This window comes from Myotis nattereri (assembly GCF_964212035.1).
Source record: "Myotis nattereri genome assembly, chromosome: 1".
Taxonomy (NCBI): Eukaryota; Metazoa; Chordata; class Mammalia; order Chiroptera; family Vespertilionidae; genus Myotis; species Myotis nattereri.
In genome coordinates this window covers 174,026,111-174,044,508 of record NC_138075.1, presented here as the reverse complement: position 1 = coordinate 174,044,508, position 18,398 = coordinate 174,026,111, and the positions used below count along the sequence as shown (strand labels likewise).

The window sequence follows — 18,398 nt, the reverse complement described above, 5'->3', positions numbered from 1 at the left end:
AGTCCTAACAGCAGGATCCTGGAGGTGCTGGAAGACGGACAGCCATGCAAGTCATGGCCCAGCTTTGTGGTTACTGCATCACACAAGACCCTAGGAGAGGAGAGGAAAATGGAGGCTGTGCATTGTTGCTGCCTTTCTTACTCTGCACAAATTTTACATCTCTAAAGTATGGTTCACTGAGCGTTTCTCCATATAATCTTCCTCATTTACCTATGTCCATATTTGTATAATTTATGTTCCTGGTTGAAATTTTGATTGATCATATCTAGCTCTCAAGGAGTTGGAATACATTCTGTTCCTGTATCTTACAGCGTGGTATAATGTGGAATGCAGTAGACTCCAGTGAACATCTGAAAGGTACAATGTCTACTCTCCCGAGATTAATTCCTTGAAAAGAAAGCACAGGGAAAAACACTTCGTATGTGAATACGTAGCAGCATTATTTTTGTTTCTCTGCATTATTTGAAAATTGAAATATTTTATTTGTTAGGGTCCATAACCTTAAAAATGCAGGGTTTTAAAATTCTATAGTTCTGAGCTACAAAACCAGTCATTTTGTGCACTTCTCTTTGAAATTTGTTTTCTGTAATTTGAGTCATGTATTAAAGGTAAATAAATGCCAAGCAAAAAGTGGTTATTTAATTCTTGATGTTGCAATTGGGAGTCTTACTTTTTGCATGTTACTTGTCTGAGCTTGAATATGTGTCACTTTTTAGATTGCAGCTTGTGCTGGCGTAGATTCCTCTTAATGTGAAGATTGTGGATTTGAATATTTCACCTGAAATAGTGTTATGTAAACTGAGACTGTCTTTCAAATCTTTATAATCTTCTAAACATTAAAAGTATGGTCACATGCCACAACTTTGTATGTTTAAAATATGCTCAGTGGTGGTGGAAATCATGACTCTTAGTTGTTAAGAGCCCAGGACAAAACATTCTAGCCTATAGAAAAGCTGCTTTTTATTGTTACTATTTAAGTAGAGTCACTATGATATTGGAGCTAAAGTGAATTTTGTTTAGAGAATCAGATTACAGTTAAAGGATAACAAAATGTCAGGTTTTTATGCCTTGTATTTGATAAAAAATATATATATATATACTCTTAATTATAGAAGATACTAAGAGGAATAAAAGATATCTTTAAATATCAAAGTATGTATGACTATGAAATCTCTATAACTAGACTTCTATCCAAATGCTAATTCTGTAAGCCATTCTTCTGTAGTCCCTATTCTTCTCACCTCTGTTCCACAAAATGTATTTTAGAGAGAATATAGTCCCAAATGTTTTATGTGTTTATAGACAATGTGGTTCTTCTGATTTGGTGATATGTGCCCAGGCTAATTTTACTTGCCCATTTGTCCTCTTGCACCTATTATTTCTACACTCAGGTTCTTTCCTGCCACTTCATTTTCCACATCTACAAACTAAGTACTCATTGGAAGTCAGAGAAGGAAACTGTCTAGTTAAATGAGGAATAATTATGACCCTAAATAGACCCCAGTACACTGATTTGCAGAGTGTGGGCTTCATTAAAATAGTTAATAGCTGAGATAAGAAATTTGCAAACCAAAATTAGATTTTAAGTCTAATTTTATCCCACAAAAGGCAAATAAATTCAGTTCTGCAATTGTAATCGTGAAAGCTTAAATGTATAAAGTGTGTATTTAAACATTATTAATAGGCCTGTTGAACACGATTCAAGAATTTGGGGCATTAAAAAAACTTTGTAATATTATATATAAATACTTAGGAGCATCTCTTTGTTAAAAAATATTCTGACACTTTCTAATTAAAATAACAATCACAGGGTTTTGTTGATGCTGGGAGATGACTATATGAGAACTTGATTGTTCTGTTTTCTTGTCCAGAAGTTTTCATAATAAAAAGTTTGGTTTTTTTATTCATTCAGTTAATACCACATTCCTGGGGTCTGGACCAAATCTAAAGTGTTAATATTATGCATTTAAATATAGATAGAAACATTTGTAGTATCTTCCTAAAAGAAAAGTTGTTAATAATGTTAGGACAGCTCATGGAAAATTAGGGATTACCTTTCTGCAGACCAAAACAGAGGAGGAAAACTGTTCTCTCTCTAGTTAGTGTCTATGGTTTGCCTTTATGTAGATCATATCAAAAAGCCAGTAATTGTTCTTGCCTAAATTATCTGTAAGCAAGGAAAATGTGCCACTCTGTATATGCTAATAATGCAAGATACTCGTGGTAAGAGACGTGTAATTTTATAATAATTTCTGAAATGGTTAAATTTACTATTTAATTCAGAAATGGAAAGCCTGTACTTAACAAGGGCTAACCTTTCTTGTAAGCATGAGTAAGTGGTAAATTTTGGATGAGAACTTGAATCTGATTATAACCTTCTTATAAGCATGACTTGAACAGTAAATATTACCTAGGAACTTTAATCTGGTTATATCTGCCATGCCATTACATGAAAGGAACATAGATAACAACATTTTAATAGATCTATTTCAGAATACAGAAGCTCACAAAAAAGATTCCTACTACTTTAAGTAACACAGAGACCCACTTCTACTCAAATCTTAGGGGGTGGGAATGTCTTCTTACCCATAATAGTATTGCCTCGCTAATCATCTGGTTTGTGTTTCTGGAGTGCTCTTGCCCTATTTCTTTAAGGCAGGAAAACTTCATAAGGCAGGTCCCTTTCTGCCCCCAGGTGTGGTCCTGAAAACATTTATAAACCAATAGTTGATCAAGGGAAGATGATTTATTGCTGTATTTTAGAAAGGGGATCATCATCATTACCTTAATATGTCTTATGAAGGGAACCCAAGAATTTAAAAAGTTTACTAGTGTTGTCAAAGTAAACTAAAGAAAAAAGAAACACAACATATATAGGCTAGCAGGAGAGAAGAATACAGACACATAAAATAGTATAAGAACAAAGCACCACCAAAGAATCGAAATTAAAATTTATTTACTATTTTGCAGCTACTTTGCAGAAATAGCAATGAAACAGTAAATTCACTTAATATGGCTTGTGAAATTATTATTACATGGTGTAATATCCTAGTGACTGACATTTTTGCTTCAGTCATACAATAGACTTCTGTGACTTCCCATTCTTCTTTGTAAGGTAAAACTGTATTGCCTGTGAACACCTGGGTCCTCTCCTTGGCTTTGTTGTTTTACTGCTCTCTGTGCTGCAATGCTGGGTTTGGAATTTGGCCAAGTCACCTTGGAAAATTCCTCAAAAATTTTAGCATGGGAGTTCTACAAAAATGAAACAAAAAATTATTTGGTGCTCCTTGAAAAAATAACCCTTCTTAAATAATCATTTAACTATGTCCATTAAAGTTAAATAATATGTAAAATTCTTTGTCATCTGTAATCCTTTCAAATCACATTAATCATTTGTTCATTCATCTCTCTCTCTTTTTTTCTTTTTAACATTCTCTGTTGAACAACTTTCAACACAAGGAATAATTCATTTTGTGAAGTCCCTGTTCTCAAGTTTGCAAACTAGTGAAATAGACTCCCTCCCATACCTTGGTTATCTCTGCCAAGTATTCCATGTCATTCCTCAGATCTAGATATTTCCCATGGTCTGCTTTCTCTAGAGCCAAGAAAAAGCCACAAAACCTTTCTGATCGGTTCCAATACAATTCATGCTTTCTAGCCTAATCTAAATTCTCATGGCTACACAAAAGCTTTCATGTGGTTTTTGCTGACTTACCACATTCTTCACAGCAGAAAGTCTTTACTCTTTCAAGCTCCCAGCTAAACAGGCTCCCAGGAAGTGATTCACTTTTTATTACCAGGAGTAAGTCAACTTTCTGATAAGAATATCTGGGAATTCGCTCTGTATTTTCACTTCTTTTCCATCATTTCTTTCTCTTAAGAAAAGAAGATTATCTCACCTTGCCAACTAACTGTCTCAGGTGTATTGGGGATTTTTTCCATCTCCTCCTGTTTTCCTCAGCACATTTTTCCAGCAGTTTGCTTTACAACTTCAGTCTCCCCCAATCTGCAGGCTTATCATCCACTGCCTAAAATCATGCTCAGACATTCCACTCTGCCAAAAAGACTCTTGATTCCTCATTCAGTCTTCTTAAAAAGTTTTTCTTCTTTTCTCAAACCCCTAAACTAATTGAAAGAATTTTCTCAATTCCTTACCAGCTGATCCTTCTTTAACCCTTTCTGATTTGGCCTCTGGCTTGTCTTTGCAATGGAAATAGTCCTCTTGAAGATCATCGGTGGCCTTTCTGTAACATATTTATCTGTTCATTCATCCATTCATTCATATTCACTCAGAAAATATTTATTTTTGTGCTTGCTAGTGAACAGTTAGTAAATACTAAAGATACATCTTTAAAAAAATCCCTTTTGTCAGAGAGTTTATAATTTGGGTAGAGGGAACAAATAGAAAATTATTAGGCAGTGGAAGAGTTGCAACCAGTTATGTATAAAGCAATATGAAAGTGAGCGAAGCCTTGCCCAATCCGGCCTTTAGGTGGTCATGAACGCTTTTGTGTTCAAGTTAAGGCTTCTTTTAAGGGAAAAAGAAAAAAGTGTCTAGCTTAAATAAAAAAATAAAAAAAAGCTGGAGTGGACAACAGCATTCCTAGCAGAGAGCGTATCTTTCAGGAAGGAGCCCAAAAATTTCTCTGCTTTTAGTTATAAATTTGCAAATCTAGAACATGAATGCAGAATTTGTCTGGGGAACTAGATGACCATGAGGCTATTGGAATAGGCTTTTACCTGCATTGCGTTTCTAAAGTTCTATTTGTGTGTGTGTGTGTGTGTGTGTGTGTGTGTGTGTTTTAGGGAGTGGGAAGAAAGAGGTCTGTACTTTTAATCTGTTTTCAACAAGTGAATCTGTGACTTTACAGTATCAACAGTCACGGCTATATAATTAGTTGAAGATATATATATATATATATATATATATATATATATATATATGCCTAAATGACCGAAAGACCGGTCAACTGGTCACTATGACGCGCACTGACCACCAGGGGACAGACATTCTATGCAAGAGCTGCCCACTGGTGGTCAGTGCACTCCCACAGCCAACCTCCTGTGGCCAGCCAACATTCTGCGGTCCCTCCCCCCAGCTAGCCAGCCCTAAAAGGTCCCGATCAGCCCCGATCGCCAGCCAGGCCCCACCTGTGCATGAATTTGCATCGGGCCTCTAGTCAGGTTATAAAAGGCGTTGAACCTCAAGCTAAGGAGCTTTTCATTGTACCTTAAAGACTCTGGATTGAAGAAGCTTAAGAAATATAGCAATATGCACAGATTTTTGTTTCTGAAAAATTTACTCTCTGAAATGTGAATTATAATATGAGATGAGTCCAGCATGAAATGAATGATGATCTGTGATAACTATGGGGAGTATGAAAAGAGAGGGCAAGTCGGTAACATTTTGAAGGTAGAATTTAGATTTTAATGGAGTCCTGCCCCTTTACAGCACACAATGCACAACCTGACAAGTCTCCCCAACCCTTAATGCTTACTCATCTCAAACATTAAACATCCTTCCTTGAATTAGGTATTTTGTACTTATTATCTGAGCTTAGGACTGTGCTTTTGGATTTTCTATTCCTTTAGCATCTAACACAGAGAATTTACTCATTAAGCATTCAAAACTGGTTGTCAATGATGATTTTTATATAACATCTCTTTCCTAACAGCTTTACCTATATTAATTCATGTGATGCTCCAACAACCCTATGAGGTGTACCCTATTGTTATGCCCCAGTTTCAGCTAAAAAAATGAGTTACAGGAAGTTAAATTACCCACCTAAGATCTCACACCTAGCAATTAGTGGAACTAAGATTCAAACCCATACAATCTGGCATCAGAGTCCAGGCTCTTAACCTCTATGCCAGACTAACTCCAAATTGGAAGCACATTATTTGCATACCATCCAGCAATCTTATATTTTAAGCATTCTATAAAATGTTCCACTCTCACCATAGTAAATGTACTATTTTATTTGACTTGTGTGGAATCCTTTCTAATGTTTTTTTGTTTGTTTGTTTTAATCCATTTAGAACCAATTCGAAGATACAAAACTTACCACAGTGATATCTTTAGTACCTCCAGTGAAAGTCCATCTATTATTTCCTCTGACTCAGACTTCAGACAAGGTGAGAGGCATCTCAGAAAATAAAATGTTTTTAAGAAACCGTGATTGTCCTTCTTTTTCAGTAGCACTGAGTTATGAGGTGACAAACGAATAATTCTATATAAAAATTTAAGAATTATAAAAAGCTGCCAGTTATTCATTTTAACAATATTATAAGAGCTTAATAATAGCTTCACCAACAGCAATGTAGTCATTTTCATAATATCTTATATAATAAAAGGCTAATATGCAAATAGACCGAACGGCAGAACAACCGATTGCTGTAGGATGGTAGAGCAGGTGAGCCGGGGTGCCAGACCAAGGCGGGCACCAGTTGCTCCTGGCGCTGGAGCTGCTGCTCACACCCACTGCCAGTGCCTGGTGGCAGTCCCAATCACTCAGAGCCATCAGCGGGTGCAAGCGGTGGCTGCCTCCCCTGGTCACCCCTGAGGGCTTCTCCATCTCCCCCTGCTCCTGAGGGGTGATCGGGGCAGCAGCGACCACTAGCCCTCGCTCCTGGCGCTGGCCCCAATCGCCCCACGCTGTCAGTGGGTTTGAATGGGGCTGGGGCTGTCAGCGTGTAGGAGTGGCGGCAGCAGGAGCAGGGCTCCCAGCAGACAGGGGACCGGGAGCCACAACGGGAGGGGCCAGGTGGGGACACGGAGGATGGGCCAAGACCAGTCCCTGTGCCTACCACAGCCTCATTGCCCACAGTTCCTTTCAAAGTGCACGAATTTGTGCACTGGGCCCCTAGTAGAAAATAATTCATTGTCTTTAAAACAACATGACTTACCTCTACACATTTCATTAATTCGATTATATGAATATGATTTGAATATGTATCTGTGTCTGCTAAATGCTTGAATTTTAAATAAGATCACTTCATATTAATATCATCTGTTCCTTTTTCACTTAAATTAGTGAGAAAAAGTGAAGCTTCAAAGAGGTTTGAATCTAACAGTGGTCTCCCAGGAGTAGATGAAACGCCAAGTCAAGGCCAGTCACACAGACCAAGGTATGTGACCTGAAAAAGTAATACTAATGCGTTTCCTGGAAACAGTGACAGGTTTTTTGTTTTTGTTTTTATTAGAATCAAGTTCATATTTTTAAAAATTATCCTCTTTTCTCCATTTTTCCTCTTTCTTTTCCTCCTCTTTCCATACCCACAGAATTATTCAGTTATGTGAATACATTGTAGTAGTTCAAGTTTAAGTTATTGGAATCTTTTAAAATTAGAATTGGCTCTGATTATTTATAGTTTGTGCTTGATTTTTAGAATTGTCAGTACTTATTAACAGTTAGGAAATTCTGAAGGCGTGGCATTAAACCTGTGGGAAGATAACGAGTAATACCTCTTTTAAACGATTGAACAGGTTCAACAAGCAGGATTTCACTAAGTATTATTTGTTGAATGAATAATGAGGTTACTACTAAGTAACCTGTTATGTAAAAAGTTAATTATTCACTACGTTTATCCTGGTTTAAAAGAGGTCATCTTGTATTTTTTTTAAAGCCCACTTTGGGCTGTTAAGAGTTCATTTTTATACTGAAATACTCACCTTTCTTATAAGGTATTAGGTATTATTCTTGTTCCAGACTTAGGATGGTGGTATTATAACTGTGTATTAATTTACTTTGTTTAAACTGAAAAGTGTCAAGGCAGTAGTGACTGTTTGATGTGCATTCTTTTTGTGTGTGCAGAGGTCCCTTACATGAACAAAAGCACATTGCTAATGTTAAGCATTAATTTGAAATTTGTAATGTGATATTAGAGAACCAGAGGATGCTTTAGAACTTACACCCATGCTATGGGAATCCTTTTAAATTCATTATTTCCATTTGTATCATTCAGGTGCCACCATATACAAAAGAATCATTTGGAAATTAACAAAACCTTGCCCCTTAGCCAATTAATTCTGGCAGACACTGTTTCACAGCTGTAAACTATTAATAGATCAGGTAACCCTAGCCATGTGATTAAAGGTTTAGACTCCAAGTAATTAAATACATTACAACAAAATTATCTTTAATGTTTAATTTTTATTAAATTTATGTAATATTTGTTCTCTCTTATACCTTTTAATATAGTCTGTTTATTTTAGTTAAGTTTTATTTTACCTGAGGAAAGCCTTAATATGTATTTTTGTACCTAAGGGGACATTATATTTGCACAGTGGCATTTTATATTACTATAGCCCATAATAGTAATAGTAATTATATAATAGTAAATATACTAGTAATTGTGATGACCCTGTTTTTGTAATTTTGAACAAAGAGGTAAGAGAAAAGACAGATCTATGCTTGATATTGCAGTTTTCTTAAAGAAGCAAAAGTGTTTGGGTATGAACACCAAGAAGAAACGGATTGAATTGCACAAAGCTCTGTGTTAAATTGAGGAAGTCACTCTTCTCTATGTGTGTAATTTGGAGAAAACTTATAGATAGTCAATATGAAACCCTTTTAGCTTGATCAAAAGTAGCAATAGAGCCCAGCTGGCGTGGCTCAGTGGTTGAGTGTCTACCCAGGAACTGAGAGGTCACCAGTTCAATTCCAGTCAGGGCATATGCCTGGGTTGCAAGCTTGATCCCGGTAGGGGGCGTGCAGGAGGCAGCCAATCAATGATTCTCTCTCATCATTGAAGTTTCTATATCTCTCTCCCCTCCTCTCTGAAATCAATAAAAAAAAATCTTTAAAAATAAGTAGCAGTAGAAAATAGCAACTGGAAGAATTATTGGGATTGTGTGTTAAAGATGAATTTATTTTATAACCAGTTTTAGTCATATAAAAACATGTTCCTCCAAATAAAATTAAAACATTTTATGTGTCTTATTTCAATTTTCTTGATAAGCTATGTCAAAAGCATCAAGATTATGAGACTGTCTTAGTTTTTTGTTTGTTTTTTGTCTAAGTTTTATATTGGAAACATTAAGGTCATCTTAGCTCATCAAGTCATGTTTTAGTGAGAAACTATTTTTTATTTCACACTTTAAGAGGTAAATTCCCGCCCTAACCGGTTTGGCTCAGTGGATAGAGCGTCGGCCTGTGGACTGAAAGGTCCCAGGTTCGATTCCGGTCAAGGCCATGTACCTTGGTTGTGGGCACATCCCCAGTAGGAGGTGTGCAAGAGGTAGTTGATCGATGTTTCTCTCTCATTGATGTTTCTATCCCTCTCCCTTCCTCTCTATAAAAAAAATCAATAAAAAATATATTTTTTTAAAAAAGAGGTAAACTCCCAATGTGGTGTTCATTATACATGCATTAGATAAAAGGTATAGGTGAAAGAAAAATATTTCAAGAAGTAGATTTTTAGGTCTGTGCATATGTTATTTTTAATGTAAGATGCTAAATTCTACTCTTTTAGAATGGCAATACCCACCTCCTTTTTAACTAAAATACTGTCCAAATTCCTTATTCAAGTGCAGAATTTCCTGAATGTGTACATAGTTTCTGATAATATCCTTAACATGCTGGTACACAATCAGGAGATCCTGTTTTGTTCTTGAGGTCACATATTTGTCAGATCTATAAATAGTGCTGTATTTAAACATGTTGCATGGTTCCTCATAAAACTTTCCATTCCCTTTAGCAAGTATGAAGTGAAAAACAGATACAGACAATGCTATTGATTTGTAAAACAGAGGGTATGCATAGGGGGAGATTTACAGGAAATTATGAGTCAGATGCCACAGAATGAGTAATTTTTGGATTCTGAGCTATCAAAAGTGTCTTTCAGTGATCAAAAAGGATATTCAAAGTGGTTTGCCAAAGAGCATTGCTAAGTGTTTTCCAGTGGTAACTTTGAGTACAGTTTATACATGGTATAGTTCCCACTGCTTCTGTGCCTATCTGCTAGATGAGGTAATTTTTTTTTTGTCTCAAAACAACCTATTCATTCATTCCTAAATGATTTCGTTTTTCTGAGTTTGTTTGTTTTTGTTGTTGTTGTTTTGTCTTGTTTGTCACTCAAACTTTTCAGTCGTTATAAGAACGTCTACCAAATATTATTTGGGACAGATAAAATAATTTGAATAAGAAGGCTGATATATTTGATGAAAAATAACAAGTAGGAATTAAAATATATACATTTAAATTTTGTTCATTATCCTTGACTTATTAAGTGATATTTTTGAACCATCAAATTTAATCAATCATTTGTTCAACAAATGATTGCTGAACACCTACCATGTGCTGGGTACTTCTAGATACTGGAGATAGAGTCATGAACAAGATAAAAACTATCCCTCAAGGGTCATTCTGGGGCTAAGAGATTGCCAATAAACCATTGAAAAACAAGTAAGTAATGCACCATTAGAGAGTGATGCTACTTTGAAGAAAAATAAAGCAATCTAAAGGGAGAGAGAGTGCAGGGGTATGATGTCCAAGTTCTGTGTTGCATAGGCAGCGTGATCTGAGGAGGCATCTCCCGAGATGTTATATTTGAACAGAACACTATTTGAAATGAGGCAGTGAACCATGCAGATATCAGAAGCAAGAGGGTTCTAGACAAAAAGAACAAGAGCAGAGGCCATGAGGTGTGGAAGATGTGTTGCATGTTAGAGGAGCAGTGAGAAGGGCAGTGTGGCTGCAGCAGAGTGAGTGGAGGACAGAGTGGATGGTAACCAGGACCCAAATCATGTCAGACCTCAGAAGGTGAGGTGAACACTTGGATGTTTTTCTAAGTATAATAGGAAGCCATTGGATGGTTGAAAGCATAGAGAAATAGAGACTGGTACAACCACTATGGAAAACAGTGTAGAGTTTCCTCAAAAAATTGAAAATGGGACTGCCATTTGACCCAGTGATCCCACTTCTAGGAATATATCCTCAGAAGGCAGGAACACCAATCAGAAAGAATGTATGCACCCCTATGTTCATAGCAGCATTTACAATAGCTAAGATCTGGAAACAGCCCAAGTGCCCACCAATAATTGATGAATGGATTAAAAACCTGTGGTCCAGGGAGAAACCAAGATGGCGGCATAGGTAAACACTGGAAATTGCTGCCTCCCACAACAAATTCAAAAATACAACTAAAAGACAAAATGGACATCATCCAGAACCACAGGAAGGCTGGCTGAGTGGAAAGTCTACAACTAGAAGGAAAGAGAAAAGCACACTGAGACTCAGAGGAGGTGCGGAAGTAAAGTGCAGAGGTACGGAGGCGCACAAGGCAAGGGCTGGCAACTGAGGACGCGGCTGTCTTTTTGAATTGGGAAGGAGTCACAAGCCCCCGACTGCTCTGAACTCCAGTTCCCGGTGAGTCTCTGGGAACCTAGACTCATACGGGGAGAAACTGGACTGTCTGGCAGCAGACAGAACTCGGAACTTGAGGGCGGCTTTCCCTCAGAGGTGCTTGCAGCGATTACTGGAACATTGAGACATGGGGCCCTTTAGGGCAGGGCTGAGGATCAGCCATAGCTGCTTGTTCCGCCCTGTTGATTCCCTGAGACCCCGCCCTACCCAAGCTGTGTGCAGAGGCTTTTGCATATGAATGCCCTGGCCCTTTGCAATCTGAAAATTACCTAACAAATTGCAGCTGGGCCAGACAGACCCAGAACCTCCAAGAGAAGGTCCAAGGCCCCACAGCAGCTTGCATTGCTTCCCAGCTGGGCCTCCTTTGGGCACCTCCAAACCCCAAACAAGGAAAGGGAATCTGCATATCTCTTTGTAGCTCCTGCTGGGTAGCCTCAGGCAGAGGCTAAATTAGCACCTCTTTAGATCCAAGAGCCAGTGTACCCAGTGGTCAGAGTGGGACCATCCAATTACAACTCCTCAGATCCACAAGGGACACACTCAGGGGGCAGACTCAGTGAGCACCAAAGCCCCACTGAAGCAAGTCTTGCCTCATAAGGATGTCTTCAGCACAGAAGTTCTCCCACCGTAGACACAGCTGATTCTCACAGCCAATTGGCCTGGAGGTCAATTCCTTCCAGTGATACCAACAACAATCAAGGCTTAACTACAACAAGACTGTGCACACAGCCCACAAAGGGGTGCACCAAGAGTGTCTACCTCAGGTAACTGGGGAGGCTGAGCCACTGGGCCCTATAGGACACCTAGCACACAAAGCCACTCTACCAACACAGGGAAGCATAAAAAATGTGGAGACAAAAAAACAGATCACAAATGACAGAAACGGAGGAAAACAAACAACTGGATATAAAGTTCAAAACCACACTTTGAAGGTTTTTCAAGAATTTTCTAGAAACCGCCGATAAATGTAGTGAGACCCTCAACAAATCTAGTGAGACCCTCAAGGTTATGATAAAGGACCAACTAGAAATTAAGCATACACGGACTGAAATAACGAATATTATGCAGAGTTCCAATAGCAGACTAGAGGATCACAAGAATCAAGTCAAAGATTTGAAATACAAAGAAGCAAAAAACACCCAACTGGAACAGCAAAATGAAAAAAGAATCCAAAAATACAAAGATAGTGTAAGGAGCCTCTGGGACAACTTCAAGCGTACCAACATCTGAGTTATAGGGGTGCCAGAAGAAGAGAGACGGCAAGATATTGAAAACCTATTTGAAGAAACAATGACAGAAAACTTCCCCTACATGGTGAAAGAAATAGACTTACAAGTCCAGGAAGCGCAGAGAACCCCAAACAAAAGGAATCCAAAGAGGACCACACCAAGACACATCATAATTAAAATGCCAAGAGCAAAAGACAAAGAGAGAATCTTAAAAGCAGCAAGAGAAAAATAGTCAGTTACATACAAGGGAGTACCCATACGACTGTCAGCTGATTTCTCAACAGAAACTTTGCAGGCCAGAAGGGAGTGGCAAGAAATATTCAAAGTGATGAATAGCAAGAACCTACAACCAAGATTACTTTATCCAGCAAAGCTATCATTTAGAATTGAAGGTCAGATTAAGAGCTTTACAGATAAGGAAAAGCTAATGGAGTTCATCACCACGAAACCAGTATTATATGAAATGCTGAAAGGTATTCTTGAAGAAGAAGAAGGAGAAGGAGAAGGAGAAGGAGAAGAAGAAAAGGGTAAAGATACAAATTATGAACAACAAATACACATCTATCAACAAGTGAATCTAAAAATCAAGTGAATAAATAATCTGATGAATAGAATAAACTGGTGAATATAATAGAATCAGGGGTATAGAAAGGGAGTGGACTGACTATTCTCGGGGGGAACAGGGTATAGGGGATGCGGGAAGAGACTGGACAAAAATCGTACACCTATGGATGAGGATGGGGGGGCGGGTAAGGACAGAGGGTGGGGTGGGAACCAGGTGGAGGGGAGCTATGGGGGCAAAAAAGAGGAACAATTGTAATAACCTAAACAATAAAGATTTTGATCGATGGGAAGATGGCGGAGGTATAGGCAGACGCGTCCCAGGTCCTGTCCCGGAGCAAATGGAGTGAGCAGCTGAAACTAGTAACATCCACCCCGAATTGGCAAAATTGCTCAGCTGGTGAGACGGTTTGCAGCCTGGAAGAGCAGAACTCCCTTGGAAAGCAGATCCAAGCAACAGCAACCTCCTGAGCACCAACACCCTCTGCTGAGGAACAGCAGCTGTACGTGAAACCTCGCCCTACCAGCCAGAAGAGCCACCACAGCTGTGAACAGCACCCACCAGAGGAGCTGCTGCCAACTGAAGAGCAGCTGCTACCGCAACCGCCCGAAGAGCAACCACAGACCAAGGAGTCACTGCCACCAAGGGAGCAACCACTGAACGACTCAACGTCTAGATATGTCAGTGAGATCAAACATGGGTAGACAAAGAAACCCCCAAAGGAAAGAGAAGGAGGACTCTCCAGAAAAGCAGCTAAGTAATACAGAGGCATGCAACATGACAGAAAAAGAATTCAGAATAAGGATCCTAGAGTGCATAAACCGGATGGAGGAAAAAATCGACAACCTCTGCAAGAAGCTAGAAGAAACAGATGAAAAAATCAACAACTTAAGTAAGACCCAAGAAGAAATGAAGAGTGATATAGCTGCAATGAAAAACTCCATTGAAAGTATCAACAGTAGACTAGGAGAAGCAGAGGATCGAATTAGTGAATTAGAAGACAAGGAAGCAAAACACACCCAAACTGAACTGCAATTGGAGAAAAAAATTAAAAGACAGGAGGAGAGCCTAAGGGAGCTTTGGGACAACATGAAACGAAACAACATACGAATAATAGGGGTACCAGAACAACAGAAGGATGAACAAGGATTAGAAAACCTACTAGAAGAAATAATATCAGAAAACTTCCCTGAGGTGGGGAAGAAAAAAGTCACACAAGCCCAGAGAGTCCCAAACAAGGTGAACCCGAAAAGACCCACACCAAGACACATCATAATTACCATGGCAAACGTTCAGGACAAAGAGAGAATCTTACAGGCTGCAAGAGAGAGACGGAAAGTTACATACAAGGGATCTCCCATTAGATTGTCAAATGATTTCTCAACAGAAACACATCAGGCCAGAAAAGAATGGACAGAAATTTACAAAGTGATGCAAAGCAAAGGACTGAATCCAAGAATACTCTATCCAGCAAGGTTATCATTCAAACTTGAAGGGGAAATAAGAAGCTTCACAGACAAAAAAAGGCTAAGGGAGTTTATCACCACCAAGCCAGCAATGCAAGGAATGCTAAAGGGACTGGTATAAAAATAAGAAATAAAAAGCTCAGAAAGAAAACAGCCACACAAAAACAGAAATGGCTACAAACAAGTACCTTTCAATAATAACTTTAAACGTAAACGGACTAAATGCTCCAAACAAAAGACATCGAGTGGCTGAATGGATAAAAAAACATGACCCATACATCTGCTGTCTACAAGAAACCCACCTCATTAGAAGGGACTCACACGGACTGAAAGTGAAAGGATGGAAAAATATCTTTCAGGCAAATGGAAAGGAAAAGAAAGCTGGGGTAGCAATACTTATATCAGACAAAATAGACCTCAAAGTGAAGGCCATAACAAGAGATAAGGAAGGCCACTTCATAATACTAAAGGGATCAATACAACAAGAAGATATAACTCTGGTAAACATATATGCACCCAATGCAGGAGCACCCAAATTCATAAAAAACAATAAAGATTTAATAAAAACAAAACAAAAAAAAAAGACCATCTCACCACAAAAAAAAAAAAAAATCTGGCATGCGGAACCTAAGATAAGCTGATACACTCACAAAAAAAACCACAAAAATAAAGAAAAAGAAACTGGACTGTGGTCCATTTACACAGTGGAATACTATGTAAATGTAAAAAAGAAGGCTATCTTATCCTTTGGAACAGCAGGAGGGACCTGAAGAGTATCATGCTAAGTGAAATAAGCCAGTCAGAGAAAGATAAGTATCACATGCTCTCATTTATATATGGAATCTAATAAACAAAATATGATGAATAGAGAAGATCCAGAGACTTTGAAGCATACAACAGACTGATGTATTTCAGAGGGAAGGGCGTGGGTGGGAAGAGATTAACCAATGAATTTATATGCATACTAGAGGCCCGGTGCATGAAATTCGTGCACGGGTAGGTCTCTAGGCCTGGCCGGCGATCAGGGCTGATCTGTGGGTCGACCGGTGGGGTGATCAGGGCCCCCCACTCACCGGCCCTGCCCCCAGCCACTGCCACCAGTTGTGTCCCTCTGTGGGGCAATCAGGGGGTCCCTGCTGGCACCCACCTTGGCCATCCTGGCACCAACCATTCATTGCCTCCCCACCCCCGACTGCCGCCACCACCACTGGTCATCTCCCTCTGCAGGGCGACCAGCAGGGCAATCTGGGGGCCCCTGCTGGCACCTGCCTTGACAGGCCTGGCGCCTCCTGCTCACCGGCCTTGCCCCCTGCTGCCCCTGTCAGTCGCCTCCCTCTGCAGCGTAACCGGCAGGGCAATCGGGGGGGGGGGGGGGGCCTGCTTGCGCCCACCTTGGCTGGCCTAGGGCCTGCAGGCTTGGGGCAGCTCCTACATTGAGCGTCTGCCCCCTGGTGGTCAGTGCATATCATAGCAACCGATCATTCTGCTGGTTGTTCTGCCATTTAGTCAATTTGCATATTAGGCTTTTATTACTTAGGATATGCATAACCATAGTGTGGGGAAGTCCTGGGTGTAGGACAGGAGCAGGGTGGAAGAGGTCAAGGGGGGGGGAAAGGGAGGATATCTGTAATACTCTAAACCAGTGGATCTCAACCTTTGGGTCGCGATCCCTTTGGGGGTCGAACGACCCTTTCACAAAGGTCGCCTAAGACCATTGGAAAACACATATATCATTACATATTGTTTTTGTGATTAATCACTATGCTTTAATTATGTTCAATTTGTAACAATGAAATCGGGGGTCACCACAACATGAGAAACTGTATTAAAGGGTCGTGGCATTAGGAAGGTTGAGAATCACTACACTAAACAATAAAGATATGTTTTTTAAAAAGCATAGAGAGCCAGAATCTAATTTACATTTTAGTGGGATTTTGAAGGTCTGATCTGTTAAGAATGGATTTACAGGAGTAAGAGACCAGTTAGGAGGCAATTACAGCACCCCGTGTGAGATGTAAACAGCATAGGTTGTTAGTGATAGAGAAGAGTCAAATACAGATATCTTTAAGATTGTGCCTTCAGGATTTGCTGCTGTATTGGATGTGGGATTTTCAAGAAAGAGGAATCAGAATGACTCCAAGTTGTTTCCTAAACAAACAGAAAATGATTGAGATATGGAAAGAAGTATCAATAATTTGGTTTTAGACATATTAGGCTAATGATGCATATTAACATCCAAGTCAAACACTCACCTAGGCAGGTGAATAGAATTAGAATTCAGGGGAGAGACTGGAGTTATAAGAACATATGAGGTGATTAGGACTAAGTGACTAAATGAGATGGAGTACATAGAAACTAGAAAAATCTGGAGGTCTGTGTACTGTTTTAGTCTAACATTAAGAGATTTGAAATGAAGGAGGATCCAGCAAAAGACACGAAAAAGGAGAAGGCTGTGAAGCAGACAGAAAATAAAGAGCATGGTTTCCAGAAGTCAAATGTTCCAAGAAGAGAAAGGATTGCGCAACTATGTCACATGGTGCTTAGAGGTCAAGTACAATTAAAAATTGATAATTGTCCTTTGGCTTTGACAGTCATTTTTTTAACCAATTTTGGTGGAATAACAGGAACTATTGGTCAGAGTCTGAGAGAGTGGGAGATGAAGTAGAGGTAAAATTTAAATGACAGTTTTTAAGAGATTTACTCTAAATAACAGCAAAAAACAAATGGGATAGAATCTTAAAGATGATGTGGAATCAAAGGTGGATAGTTTATTCTGAGTAGGAAATAGTATAGCATTTTTTATTCTAATGAGGATAACCTACTATACCAGACTATTGATGCATGTGAGAATAATAGCAGAAGCGAAGTCTTTGAGTAGGGGGAAGGGACTGAATCCCATGCACATAGAGGTTTTGGGATTATGTAAGTGTGCAGAACATCCATTCATTGTAACAGAAGAGAAGGAAGAACACATGGATATAATTTGGAAAGTTTGGTGGTTAAGGATGAGGAAGTTGTTTCCTGATTGCTTCTTTTTTTTTTTTAACCAAGAAAACCAAGGAAAAGTTGAAAGAGGAAGAGGGAGAGAGTATTGGAGCTTTGAAAAGAAAAGGAAAGAAATGAAGAGATTATATAAAACTAGAGGCCTGGTGCATGAAATTCGTGCGGGGGGAGGGGGCGGTCCCTCAGCCTGGCCTGCACCCTCTCCAATCTGGGACTCCTCAGGGGATGTCCGACTCGCAATCCAGGACTGCTGGCTCCTAACTGCTCACCTGCCTGCCAGCATGATTGCCCCTATCCTCTCTGCCTGCCTGTCTGATCCCCCTAACTTGCCCCTGCCATCCTGATCCCCCTAACTGCTCTCCCCTGCCAGCCTGATCGCCCCTAACTCCCCTCCCCTGCCAGCCTGGTCACCCCTAACTGCCACTGCATCGGCCCCCGCCACTGTGGCTTTATCCAGAAGGATGTGCAGAAGATGTCCAGTGTAATTAGCATATTACCCTTTTATTAGTATAGATAGTTCTCTTAAGAAAATTAGTTGCCAGGCAGTGCTTGAGAGTCAGGTGAGATCAGTCAGCATGGTTCTGCAGTTTCACGAGAGTTCAGGTTTATGCAAAGGAATGATTTTAATGATGGGCTTAGATTTCAAGCAATGCATTGGCAGGAGAAGGGTGATAGCCAGAGAGAAAGTGATGGAGTAAATGGATTAAAATTCCTAGTAGAGTCAATGAATTATTTGAAGAAAACTATTAGAGGAAGTGAGCTAGAAAAATGA

At 39.4% G+C, this 18,398-nt stretch overlaps 1 protein-coding gene across 1 annotated transcript in view; it reads left to right on the top strand.

Moving 5' to 3' along the window:
* The window catches only part of PTPN13 (protein tyrosine phosphatase non-receptor type 13), a 205,838-nt gene that overhangs the window by 94,441 nt on the left and 92,999 nt on the right, over positions 1 to 18,398 (top strand). The window contains exons 8-9 of the mRNA XM_081109984.1: positions 6,040 to 6,135; positions 7,035 to 7,128. Of these exons, the coding sequence (XP_080966110.1) occupies positions 6,040 to 6,135; positions 7,035 to 7,128 (190 nt within the window). The remainder of the gene's footprint in view (positions 1 to 6,039; positions 6,136 to 7,034; positions 7,129 to 18,398) is intronic.